The sequence below is a fragment of the Condylura cristata genome, unplaced genomic scaffold (assembly GCF_000260355.1).
Source record: "Condylura cristata isolate star-nosed mole 26May11 unplaced genomic scaffold, ConCri1.0 scaffold00013, whole genome shotgun sequence".
Classification (NCBI taxonomy): Eukaryota; Metazoa; Chordata; class Mammalia; order Eulipotyphla; family Talpidae; genus Condylura; species Condylura cristata.
In genome coordinates this window covers 34,960,100-34,973,586 of record NW_004567114.1, presented here as the reverse complement: position 1 = coordinate 34,973,586, position 13,487 = coordinate 34,960,100, and the positions used below count along the sequence as shown (strand labels likewise).

Below are 13,487 nucleotides of genomic sequence, written 5' to 3'. Positions count from 1 at the left end.
TTTCTGTACTTGCTAAATTTCTTTTTAAGGATAGGAGTAAACACTATGCAAAAATAAACCCATCTTTCAGTTTCATAAAAACCAAGGAAAGCTCATATTTTCTCAGTTAAGTAAATCTATTCAGGAAATGTGAAAAGCAAAAATAAGGATTTTACCCCCAGATGACTCATAATTATTATTAGCATTCTGGTATATCTGACTCCGTTTAAATGTTATGTTCTCCTTCTAGACTTACACTTCACTGCTTTCAAATCAGAATTTGATATTGATAAGAGACTATTCCTATAGGGTCTCTTGATTTTTAAGAAATTGCCAGATTTTTGTAAAGGGGACAAATAGTTTTATAATCCGTTTCAAAAATGTATTCCATTGATCAACATTCTTAAACATGCTTTTCTGTTCTTTTATTACCAGCAAGCCCAAAAAATGAATGCAATTTCAAAACTAGGATGTGATAACACCACCAAAATAACGTTTCTGCAATATCATCTTCTTAAATAATTTAAACCGGTAATTGCTACAGGTTGGGTTCTCCAGGAAGAATATTCAGCGCGTGCTCTTGCAATTAATAGCTGTGGGGTCAGGCATTTCAGGATTTGGCAGAGTTGCTGAGGGGGACAGAAACATATCTTCAGTTATAGTCAATGAATCCAGGCAACCTGGGAAACTGAGCTAGGGCAGAGTGGCTCTCCTTACCTAGAATGATAGTTGAGGGCTACCTACTACCAGGTCTTCAGCAACTGAAATGATGTATTTCAAAACTAATTTCTTCATCCTAACATTCTGGTTTTGATTATGCAATATATGGGGAGACATAGCTCTGGGGAAAAGATGGCTGGTTTACACAAAATAATTCCTCTGAACCTTGGTTCCTTTGTGTGTAAAATGGGCAATATAATCTCTTTTGTAGGGTTACTGTGATCACTCAATACTTGGCAAAGGACTTGTCATATAGGTTCTCAAATGCAAATTCCCTTTCAATTTTGGAAAGTTTCTTATTCTATCCAAGCAATTCTTTCATTTTGTCTTTAAAGATTTTCCAAATGCCTCATAATTCTGGAATCCAACTGCTCAAGAACACAGTTGTAGGGGTCATTGATAGCTGCCTGACCAACATCCACTCCCCACTTCCTGAGTCATGGTTTTACTGACATATGCCCCCAGATGCAGTAGGGAATCCCAAATGGTTTAAGCCAATCCCCTCCTGACTCTTAGGACCTATTGTTGAAAATATGACATTAGCTGTGATAGCCAGGCCAAAAGGAAGAGGGTAGCTCTAGCTACCATTATCAGCCGCTTTCTGGCTCCAAGACTACCCAGCAGTACACAAAAAGTCAACACCAAGAAAGAGTGAATTAACTTTGGGAGAATGTTGGTGCTTGATACCATTAAACTGATCAAGTGCCTGGAATCTTCATAACTTGTAAAATACATTTTCTTATTGCTTATTAACAGTAAAAAGAACTCAAACTGGCCTAACAACAAACGTTTTCTAAGCAATACCACATCTTGTTAACCTCTTTCCCCCCCAAAAAATATTATGTTTCATGACTATTTATGACATGTTTCATTACCCTAGAGGGCAAATATTTTATGTTTATATTGATTTATAAAAATTCTAGTCTTAGGTTAATTTGCACCAACCTATTTTACATGTTGATTGACATTTCATTTAAATTTTACTGGACTCTTTAAAAACCCTAAGATTAAGCATTCTGAGAACATTCTTCTAAGCCAGCACTTCATGTAGCCCACAACTTCTCACATGGCTTTAATAGATACTATCCTTGCAGCAAGCCTACAACCAAACGTGATGCACTTCCTTTCCTTGTTTGAAAACTTCTAATCTGGGGCTAGCCATAAAGTTACTGCTTGCTTCGTAAATGTCTGCAACCTCGACTCTTGCTGAAACAAATAACTAGACCCAGGTATGGCTAGAAACTTTAGCTAGTCTGAGTCTTCTTGGTGTTCTGTTATTCTACTGGTGCTGTCTTCTACAATTCGACAGGTAAGAATTTTGTAAGAGAAGCATTTCAAACACATTAAGTATTGATATAATTTTCTCGGAGGAAGACATTTACTTCACAGGCTGTCAGCCATGTCAATGAGAAATGAAAAGAAAAAGACACAAATTTAACAAGCACTTCTAATAATTTAAGCATTTGAAACTACAGCATGTAAACTGATTTTGTAATCCAGAGGGCTCCTCTAAAGAAATTTCAATATGGCAAATACAGTATGTCAAACTCTTCAACATCATCAAATCTAAGAGTTCAAACTAAGACTATAGTATATAGTATGCAAATACATCTATCAGTGTTTAATATTATCCTGATTAAGCTGAAGAACGTTTATAAGTTCTTAAACTTAACTTTAAACATATATTTTAAACAAGAGAGGCAAGGCACCATATTTTTATTCTGCATGGTTAGTGTACAAAAATATACCCACTTCCCTCTAGAAATAGTATAACTAAAACACACTTTGACAAACTGTATTAAAACACTGTATGACCTATATAAATGAAGTAAATGCAAATACATGCCTTGAACTTTCAAATAGTCTAAGAATATATCACAGAATTATGAAGAAAACACATGAATAAAGATGTTTGATTTTAAATTCAAAGTTCTTCTAATTTTTCTCCATTGAGGGGCCTGAGAGGTGAAAAGGTAATCAGGTTACCACCAAAAGAAACATGTCTGGCACATTCCCGATGCCTCTTCTCCACTTGTGAATGGATCCCTGCAGTACCTAGGCCAGGCTAGAAAAGAAATTCAGAAGTCACCAAAATACATTGAGAGTTTTACCAATTAACACTGCAATTTAAAAACAGATTCTTTAGTAATATAAGTAACATTTTTCCTATATAACAATAAAATTACTAGTAATGATTATGCTACTTATTCTATGAATCTAACTATAAATAATAAATTGAAAAGATGTGTTAAGAATGTATGCTAAAAATGTGACTAGTGATATGTAAATGACTTCAACAGCATAGGCAAGACAATAAAACTGAGGCCCTATCTTAAGTCACTTAGGCAAATTCCACAAATCTTACTCTGTCTAACAGCATTTAGTAGGCCTTTTACCAGTCTAATCCTCTTGGGATCTTTTTTTTGTTACTCCTCAAGTCCTACTTTCAGACTTAAATGATGCCATAGAATAGTAACTTTGGCCTAAGATGGACAGGAGGACCTATTTTAAAATAAATTCTAATATTTATGGAAGTGGAAAAGAAATCAAAGGGAAATGAAATTCTAAGATTAAAAGATACTGTGGAAGATAAATGTGAAGCATTTTTAATCATTTGCCATACATTAAAAAACAGTATTGAATGAATTTCCAGATTTATTTATTATGTCATATACTATAGTATCAGAACTAATCATTCAGAGATTAGATCTGGAAATAATGATTGAATTGGGTTTGTATAAATTTCCCTGATGCTGAAGTCCCTGACCTACCATCTAGATCTCAGTCTATGATTAAAGACAGCTAAGACCAAGAACAGAAGTGCGGGCCACAGCAGCATGACTTATCTTGTCCCTGCGATACAGGGCAGCCCAGAAGGTCAAACACACAGAAGACATCTTTGAAAGATAACGCAAGTAATCTTTTTTTTTATACACAGGTTCTTAAGGGTTTAGTGGCTGTAGGGAGTCTGGTATTTGCCAGCTTTTATGGGGTTAGAAAAAATTATTGGTTTTGATCTTATATTTACCTTAATAAATTTTTTACATTCTGAGATCAAAGGTTAGTAAATCAGAGCCATTCCCTGACCCATTTTAACAATTGGTCCTGGAAAAATTCAAGATAAGGTTGTAAACTACAGTTGTCAACAGTGGCATATATTAAAATCACCTGGATGAAGTTCCTACTTGAGATCACTGAAATAAAGATATATGGAGAGATACTGAAAACCAATGTTGTAAATACTTATAGACAAGAGAGCATTATTTCATTCACATCACAGTTAAGGCATCCAGGAAGGTGAATCAGACAGTTTTGCCTTAAGAGGAATTTATAGTAAATAAGGGATATAGGTTCCTTAAATTATGTTTTATGGCTATAACATACCCATGTTGTTACCCTAATACAAGACTAAATGTATGCATTGTATGTTTTTTATATGCCCTATAATTATCTGTGCCTAAATATAAAATTAACATGGGAGAAATGAGAGCTTTTATAGGAAGCCTTCACGGAATAGCTAAAGAACTAAAAGACTAGATTTAAAGGCAAGGTATCACCAAGTGCAAAGGCCAGGGAACTTATGGGCAATTGTCTTACATGTAGGTTTCTTGTAACACTCAGAAATACCTAGTATAGTCTAAGTCACATTCAAATAACCAACATGACACACAAATTATATAGGGAAATAACTCTCAGTGCTTAATACTAAAGCCTATTATATTTAAAAGCAAATAAACATGAAATTCAGTTCCCATTCAGATAAGAATGAATAATGAATTGATTTCTCAATAAAGAAAACAATAGCAAGATATAAGCTTTACATATGAATTTTAAAATAAGTAATACTCATTTTATAAAACAAATCTAGAATATAAAGGAACCTTTTGAATTAAGTTGGAAAACTTACAGAATCAAGAAGATGATATTCAGTAGTGAGACTTTTATTATCAAATGGTACTGAAAGACAAAAAAATAAAACTTTTTAAAGAATATTCTCAAAGGTTGTTAGAAATAAAATCTTAAAAGCTATGAAAAGCTACATATATCAAATAGTAGGACAAAAATACAGTCCATCTTATTCTATAACATTTTAAATAAAAATCTTATCCTTAATTTCAGTAATGGTATGTCATAAACAAAACTCATGATTGTCATATAAAAGGTACCTCCCAAAAACTATATGAAGATCTTAACTGGCGGGCAAATGTCTTGCCAAGATTATGTTTATTTTGCCTTAGGCCCTAATCACAATAGTCCCAAAGAGTAGGTGAGACTATCACATATTATTAAGAAAACACATAACACATGTCATTTTCTACTGAAGAACAACCACAACAAAGTAGGTATGAACGAAAAATAAGGCATTATGAAGAAAGGTTTGAGTATTTATATTGAAAAAAAGAATTAAAAATAGGGAATATTTATAATTCTGAAACCTCATTAACAATAAAGGATCCTAAATAAGTACAATATAAAATACTACTTTATATCCAGTGTGGGTTAGTATCTGTTGATTTTTAGCAAGTCTACCTAAGAAAGTTTGTAATAGAGAATGGGGTGTTAAGAACACAAACTAATTCTTATAAGATATTTACTCTTAGTGTCCAATTTTTCAGTCTTCATTCTTAGAAATAGACATCCAGAAATAGTTGTAATTTATATATGAGTCTAAAGTTCATTTGTTTTACAAAATTTCATTTAAATATATTTTAAAAATCTCACCTGACTGAGAAATTTTAGTTTCTTCTTCCTGTGAAGTGTTACCTTGTAGTAATGTATTTTTTTCAGGGCTAATCATGAAAACATCCTGTGATATAACTGATGAATTTAGTTCCATTCCTTCCACAGCATCTGAAATTTCTTCCTTTTTATTAGCATTAATATTATATGTTACTTCACTGGCAAATAGGGACAAATTCATTCTTTCACTGGATAAACGACTCCTTTCAAAGTATATGTCACTTATGTTTCCATCCTGGAAGTAAAAAATGGTTACTACATTTAATTACCAGAAATTGAAAATGAATAAAAAAAAATCTGTTATTAGAAATAAGAAAAACATAAGGATTCATCTGGACACAGAATAAAGGTCACTGTAAATCTTACTTTCTTACTTCTTGAACAGTAAGATAATACTATAGCAAAAGTATGATTGAAGGAAAGTTTCTCAGCAAGTACCTATACTCTAGAGAGTGGCATTTTCTGGGAAGGGCTAGATTGTAAATATTTTAGCCTTTGTGAGCTGCAGAATCTCTGCCATAACTACTCAAATTCTGTTGTATTGCAAAGGCAATATGTGTGTGTGTGTGTGTGTGTGTGTGCGTGTGCGTGTGTGTGTGTCTAGATTAGAGTAAAACTTCATAAAAATAATCTTGATATGAGTTGAAGAATACAAAAATGGCTTATGGTCTCAAATAAGTCAAAGATTTTTGAAAATACAACTGTCATTTTATATGACTTATTTACATTTGCAATGGAAATTCCTATATGCAGTTACTATATGCAATAAAAGTAGATAATATACCTGGCGTTATAGACCACCTGGGAATAGGACTTACATGGTTTACTTCAGTTAAAACTTGCAATCCAAGACACTGAGCACCTTCTTCTATGCTGTTACTGAGAAAAGAAAAAGAGCAACATTGTGTTCAGATAATTAAACATAGTGGTATCTTTTGAGCTTGTTTTGAGAATATCCTGGTTGAAAGAGGGATCATGGTCCAATATTGGGTCTTCTCCATATAATTAGTTTGGGACTATAGCTTACAAACCTAATATAGTCTTCACCAGAAAGTTCAAAAACCTGTTACTGTACTGGCCACTCTATCGGCAACCCTTTGAAAAGCAACCAAATCTAGTTACATACTAAAGAAAGGTGAACATCAAGCTTTCTTCTGGGGGGTTGAAGCAACAGCTCAGTTATTGTATCTAGTTGGGATTGACAATATTTGTTATGTACAGCATAAAATGTTCTAATCCTGAAGTTCTTAGTGTGTTTTTTTCAGAACTATGTATATCTCAACCTCTTGTAATCAGTGTTTTAAAAAAATAGCCTCTATTTTTCTAGTTTTCAATTTCACTTCACCTTTATTGTATAATATTGTTCATTGGAAAAACACTCTCTTTCATGACTATTTTTGAGTGCTAAATTAAAAAAAAAATTAAAGACCACTTAGATACAATTATGGATCTCAGTACAAGGTGATAAACCACAGGAAAGAAAGTAACTTACACTTAAGATGATAGTAAATAGGTATTTTAGAATCCATACCCTGAAAACATCCAAAATATTTTAGTTTCCATAAAGACTAGAACATTGATATATACTAAAAATCAGAAATTTAAAAATTTGTTTCATAAAATATTAACAAAGCTTTCATTTGCTTTCCCTACTTCAATTCACAGGGTATATATATATTTTTTTGATAGCCTGTTTGCCAGAATGACTGAGTAGTGAATGTTATTCACCTTCAGATTAGTAAATCCAATAGTACTCTCTTGACTCCAGGTAATAATTTTATTTTATACTTATTTTAAATAATCCCTTTTCTATCAAATTTCAGGACACTTGTGTTCCAGGCACAAAGACTATCCAGGTCATTTGGATGCATTTATGCAAAGGCAGTACTCTATAGCAGAAAAACTGCAAGCAGCATCCAGCTTCACCAGGTATAAGTTGAATTTAGGTAAGTTACTACCTTTTCTAATTAAGCTTTAGTTACTAAGTTTTCTTACTTGAAAAATGATGATGATCTAGTAGCTCATAAAGCATTTGGAGATTAAATGAGGTGACACATTATTAATTTAGAACATGTCTAGGCCATAACTGTACAGGACATCAGCTTCTTTTCTGTGCTGTGCCATCTGCCAACATAACAATGTCAAGGTACTTTCTAGAAAGACTGGTAAAAAGTACCTATGTCCAAGTGACCCTAGAGAGAGGCATCAGCACTATTGTTTTGTAGGTGATGAAACTAAAGCTAAGTGAGTTACTTAATTTGTCCCAAGTTCTACAGGATTTTATCTCCCTATTGATGACTATTTGCTAATCTGAAATCCTAAACTGCAATTTCCACATTTATAAAATAGAAATATTGTCTATCTGTTCTAGGGTCATTGTGAAGTTTAATTAAAAATACATGTCTTATATCTCTTACTGGATTAACGATGTGACATGGCAGGTAATGTCAACATTTGTTATGCTCCTAATAACACATAGAGGTATACCTGTTTTCAGGAATAGTTGATAGGAGAGTCTTAACACATTTGTTTTTGGAATTCTGTGGTTTAGGATTCTCTGGTGACACAGTTTGTTTTGGAAGGTCCGTCTCATCAGCCTTGTTCTCAAATACAGCTTTGTTGACAGATTTAGGTGTTGTAAGTCTTTGAGACAGACATTCAGAAGAGATAGAAAGCCCTAAAAGATGAGAGAAACCAAAAACTCATTTCATTTACTTTTCACTATAATTAGAAAATGGCTTCCTATCCCCCACCAACTTGGTGGCTCTGTTCTGTTTTTTTTTAAAGATTTATTTATTTATACATACAGAACTGGGATACAAGCCAGAGGTGTAGGAGCAGTGAGAGGTGAGAGGTTTCACTAGAGACAGAATGGGGAGCAGAACAGGAAGACTGACGAAGCACAGGGGAGCAATGAGTGAGACAGGAGAGATCTGCTGTGTCATGTGGGTCACCTCCCTGGTGGGGAATCAAAGTGGCTGCAGCTAGCTTCATAGTGCTGTGCTTTGTTTGACCTGCTATGCCACCAGGGAGGGCCCCCCTGCCTTTTTTTTAGATTAAGTCAAATGCCTGGGTTTTTTCAGTAAGATACATTATTATCTGAGCACATACATTAGATTACTTTCTCCTGACATCCCACTATTCTAAGTATAACAAAGATTACCCAAAAAGGCAGAATACAAGGACAAATGAAATAAAGATACCAATAATAAAAAAAAAATGGAAGCTGTAATGTAGATGGCTGGGTGGGATATTACTTAGTCTTAAGATAAAATACCTAGACACACATCAGGAAAGATGGGAATCAATGCAAGTTACACCATTAGCACCTCAAAAGGATTGGTGACCTCAAGTATCTCTGGGAGCAGAGTTAAAAACAGAGCTAAAAGCAGGAGGACTATTTAGAGTCAGTTTAAAGAGCAACTGAATCCAGATTCTTTTCCTCTCTGTACATCTAGGCAAGTGTAAATACCCGACCATCAAAATTAGAAAGCTGGGAAAGTAAAACACAGCCTCAGGTACAATAGAAAGATAAGGTATTTTGTGGAAAATAGGGGAACTAAATGACTATTTACAAATGAACTATGAGACATTTCTTCCCCCCTATGATCCTGGAAAGGCTGGCAGACAGGATTACATTCTCCAGACAGAAGAGCTGAAGAATTTTCTCTGGAAAATCTAGCCCATGAAAAAAGAAACAGAGTTATGTGTAGGGTCCCAGCATAAAGGTCCAGATAACTGCCCAACTAAAGACTCTACCACATGCTGCCATATAGAACCCTACTCTTAACTATCAGCAGGCAGTAAATGATCACCAGACAGCTAAATATGAGAAAGGTCAGATAGAACCAAAAATGAGTAAATCAAAAGAATACCTAAAAAAAAAAAAAAATCGGTACCTTACTTAGTGTTCAGTAAACTTAAAACTCTAAGACTGACTAGAAAATGGGTGCTGTTAGGGAGTGACAAATGTGATAAGTGGGGCTTCTTGGAGGACCACTGTGTTATAACAAGTCTCACATATACTCTGCTCTAAAACAAAAAACTCAACCTAAAAATGATCCATTTTGTCATAAATTTTAGTCTCCCTAGTTGTAAGCACTTAGGTGAGTATAGGAAACAATAGTCGGTGATGAGTTCCAGCTGAGGAAGCCCTGGGGCCCTTGGGCAGTGAGGGGCCAGGAGAAATGTTATGCAGTGGGCAGTCCAGGTACCAGTGAGGACAGCCACTCAGAGTAAGGGAAGCACACTAAACTCGCACCATGTGTGCTACCTAAGGAGCCAGGGAGCATAATATACTTGAGGTGATTAACTTGTATTTTAATATAAATGTTAAACAGCAGCTTAGGTTCATTTTCAGAAAGCTTTCTAGTGGGCAGTTAAGTAACAGGGAGAAACAGTCTTCAACTGATTCGTAATTGAAGAGGATTTGGCCCCTTTCTCCTCAAAAATAAGAATCTAGCAGTTGATGCTAAACATGGAGCTTCCCTATGACCCAGCAATCCCACTCCTAGGTATCTACCCAGAAGACACAAAAACACTGATTGAAAAAGATACCTGTACCCCCATGTTTATTGCTGTTTTATTTACAATTGGAAAAACATGGAAGTAGCCCAAATGCCCAAAAGTAGATGACTGGATTAAAAAGATGTGATATATATATATATATATATACACACATACAATGGAATATTACTCAGCAACCAAAAAAGAGAAACGCTTGTCTTTTGCAGCAACTTGGATGGAACTGCAAAGATCATGCTTGGTGAGATAAGCCAGAAAGAGAAAGAAAAATACCGGACGGTTTCACTCATAGCAGGAGTATAATGGACCAGGCAAGAAAATAACAAAAATAATGAACAACCATATACCAGAGACATTTTGCGGGGGTGGAGTGGGGAATGGGATCAAAAACGGGGGGGTGGGGAGAGAAATGCACGGGATTAAAAAAAATAAAAATAAAAATAATCTAGCAGTTGAAGCACTTATGGGAGTGCCTACCAAGATTTGGGGACAGATTACTTCAGCTATGACTTCTTATACTATGGTTGATAAATTACTGAAATCTAATAAAGATAGTCTATGAAAACAGCATTTGAAAAATACAATCACAGTGAGAAAATCTTATGATGGCTTCCTGAAGTATTAAAAACTGATGTCACTGTTAGGAAATTAATCCATTTATTATATTTCAAAAACACATGTTCCTTAAAGTAAAGCTAAAGAAGTATGATGGATTGCCATCTAAATTTCCTTTACATATTAAATTCTAGTCCAATTAACCTGAAGAAAAATCACCCAGCTCCCCATGCTTCCATCATGTCCCTTAGCCTGGTGGGATCCTGTGCCCCATACCTCATAGGATCGTGTAGTTAAGTGGCAATAAAGGATATGAAATCACTTTAAAAATATGAAAGCAATTTTAGAAGATATATCACACTCAAGATAATCTAATCACAGGCATACCCATCAAAATGTGATCTGCATGTGTTTGAAGATATATAATTTATCTACAAATCACGTATCACTCATGCCCTTTCATATGAAAATTATTTTTCACTCTCCCACAAGTGCTCATCAAACCCAAACATTTCTTTTAAGGTTAGCAGAAAAACTAACCTGAAAATGATTTAACAGGACTTTCAACTCTGAAAAATCCGGCATCAAACACTATTTTATCGACTTCTTTTGGCATTGCTGAGTCTGCTGAGGCAGCAAGTTCTTCCTGCTTAATTCGCTCTTTCATTGCATTTTTTATGGCAGCAAGGCGATTTCTTGCTGCAATTCTTCCACCATCATTTTGTTTGGGTTTACTCGCTATACCTGAGACAACTTTTTTCTGCAAAGAGAATCATTACATTTATTAAAACTATTCGTTATCACCTAGAGGAAAAAAAAAGTATACATAAAAATTATAAAACATCTTATACTTACTAAGTCCTAACCAAGTGCTAAACATGTAAGAAGTCAAAAAAAATAAAGGACAAAGTTCTTGCCCCCATGGAGTTCACAACTTCACAGCAGAAGAGTCAGATAAGGCTACTAAGAAGGGTATTATGTTAGAGATAAACTCAGGGGATGGAGAACACAGATAACACCTAAATCAATCTTCAGAGGTCTCAAAAAAGACAGGCAAGGAAGTAGTAACTAAGCTCAAATCATAGTTCACTGGGCTAATAGAAGAGGTGAGGAAAGGGAGGGGTAGAGAGAAGAGAAAGTTTGCCAAACCAGAAGTGAAAGGAAGCACAGAGGAGCTGGTAAGAGACAGGCTATTAATAGCTAGATTCTAAAATCCTTTGCAACATGGGACAAAGGAATAGAGATTACTGATTATTTTTAACCAGGAAATTAACATTATCAGATATGTATTTTACAAATACATATCTATCCTCCTGGAGAAAGGACTGGAAGATTACAAGGCATTAAGGAAGGAGACTGTTGCAATAAAGAGAAATGATGTTGGCAGTTAAAGTGAGAAAGAACTGGAAAAAGTGAACAAACTGAAGGGATAGTTGACACAACTTAGTGATCATCTTGAATGTGTGCAGGGTAAAGATGTAAAAGAGAAAAAGGAAAAAACACCAAAGAAGATACCCAGATTTCTATCTCAGGCACCTGATGAGATGGGAACACCATTCCCTGAGGAAGGAAAACACTAGTGTGCTTAGAGATTATTTCAATGACTTTAAGGTGTACTAAGTGTGTTTTTTTTTTTTTTTTTTAAAGATTTATTTATTTGTGCATACAGAACTGGGGTATAGGCCAGAGGCTAAGGTGTGGTGAGAGCCTCACCAGAGACAGAGTGGGGAACAGAACAGGCAGATCAACGAAGTACACTGCTGAGGGGAGCAGCGGGCGGGTCAGGAGAGGTCTGCCACGCCATGTGGTCACCTCCAGGGAAGGCGGGAATCGAACTCATGCAGAGGATGCTTTAAATTCTCAGTGCTGTGCTTTAACCCGCTGCGCCATTAGGGAGGGCCTAAGTGTGGTTTTAAATACAGATTTGGGAATCATCACAGGGTTAAGACTGCAGAGAAAGAATATGGAAGGTGAGAAAAGAGGTGAAGAAAGAATTCTGAACATTACAATAAGGGATAAATAGAAAAATAGAAACTTGTAAACATGACTTAAAAATGGGCACAGTAAAAGAGGAAAATCAGTAAGATATAATTTTAAGAGGAAGTAGACCATATTTAACGGGGCAGAAGCATTTGATTTTATAATTAAGCCCCTAATAACTTTAGTAACTACTAAGTAAATACCCCTGGTCATAACTATTGTAGAGTAGTTAAGAAGGAGTGAAGCTGAATTCCAGTGAGTGGGAAGGATAAGCAGCAATCAAACTAATGAGAGTATAGACAAATTTTCCAGGAAGCTGTCTGAAAGTAAAGAGATGGGATACAGATAACTATAGGGAGATGTGGATGGCACTAGTATAGTTTTAGTATAGTACAGTTTATTTTTTTCTTAATGTAACCAAGACAAGACCATTAAAGAGGGGCTCTCCCTTGTGGCACAATGGGTAAAAGCACTCCATTAACAAGCTCTCAGAGGCCACTGAAGCATGAGTTCAATCCCCCCCGCCAGGGAGTTGACCCACATGGCGCGGCAGACCTCTCCTGGCCCGCCCACTGCTCCCCTGAGCAGTGTACTTTGTCAGTCTGTCTTTTCTGCTCCCCACTCTGTCTCTGGTGAATCCTCCCACAAATCTGGTCTGTACTCCAGGTCTGTAAGCATGAGTAAACAAATATTCAAAAAAAAAAAAAAAAAAAGACCATTAAATATATCTAAGTTCTGAAGGCTGATAGGAAGAAAACAAGGCTGATGGAGAGGCCAATGAATAAGAGATAGGAGAGAGGTACTGACATGTAAGTACAGAGATTACTGAATAAACATAACAAATCTAACAGTAGTCCATAAAATAGAATAGGAAGAGGGAGACACCTGGTGATAAGAGGAGACATTACAAGGCTCTAATAAAACAAAATCACAATCGGCACAACTGATGTTATTCCTGTCTCCAAGATTAAGTCTCAAGGAGAAATACC

The 13,487-nt window shown here is 35.4% G+C and overlaps 1 protein-coding gene across 1 annotated transcript in view; it reads right to left on the bottom strand.

The window, feature by feature from the left end:
- Positions 1-2,560: 2,560 nt before the first annotated feature.
- DLGAP5 (discs, large (Drosophila) homolog-associated protein 5) overlaps positions 2,561-13,487 on the bottom strand; it is a 31,919-nt gene continuing 20,992 nt past the window's right edge. The window contains exons 15-20 of the mRNA XM_004682093.2: positions 11,059-11,278; positions 7,927-8,116; positions 6,258-6,318; positions 5,422-5,674; positions 4,607-4,656; positions 2,561-2,764 (exon numbers count right to left, since the gene is read on the bottom strand). Of these exons, the coding sequence (XP_004682150.1) occupies positions 2,624-2,764; positions 4,607-4,656; positions 5,422-5,674; positions 6,258-6,318; positions 7,927-8,116; positions 11,059-11,278 (915 nt within the window). The 3' untranslated portion in view covers positions 2,561-2,623. The remainder of the gene's footprint in view (positions 2,765-4,606; positions 4,657-5,421; positions 5,675-6,257; positions 6,319-7,926; positions 8,117-11,058; positions 11,279-13,487) is intronic.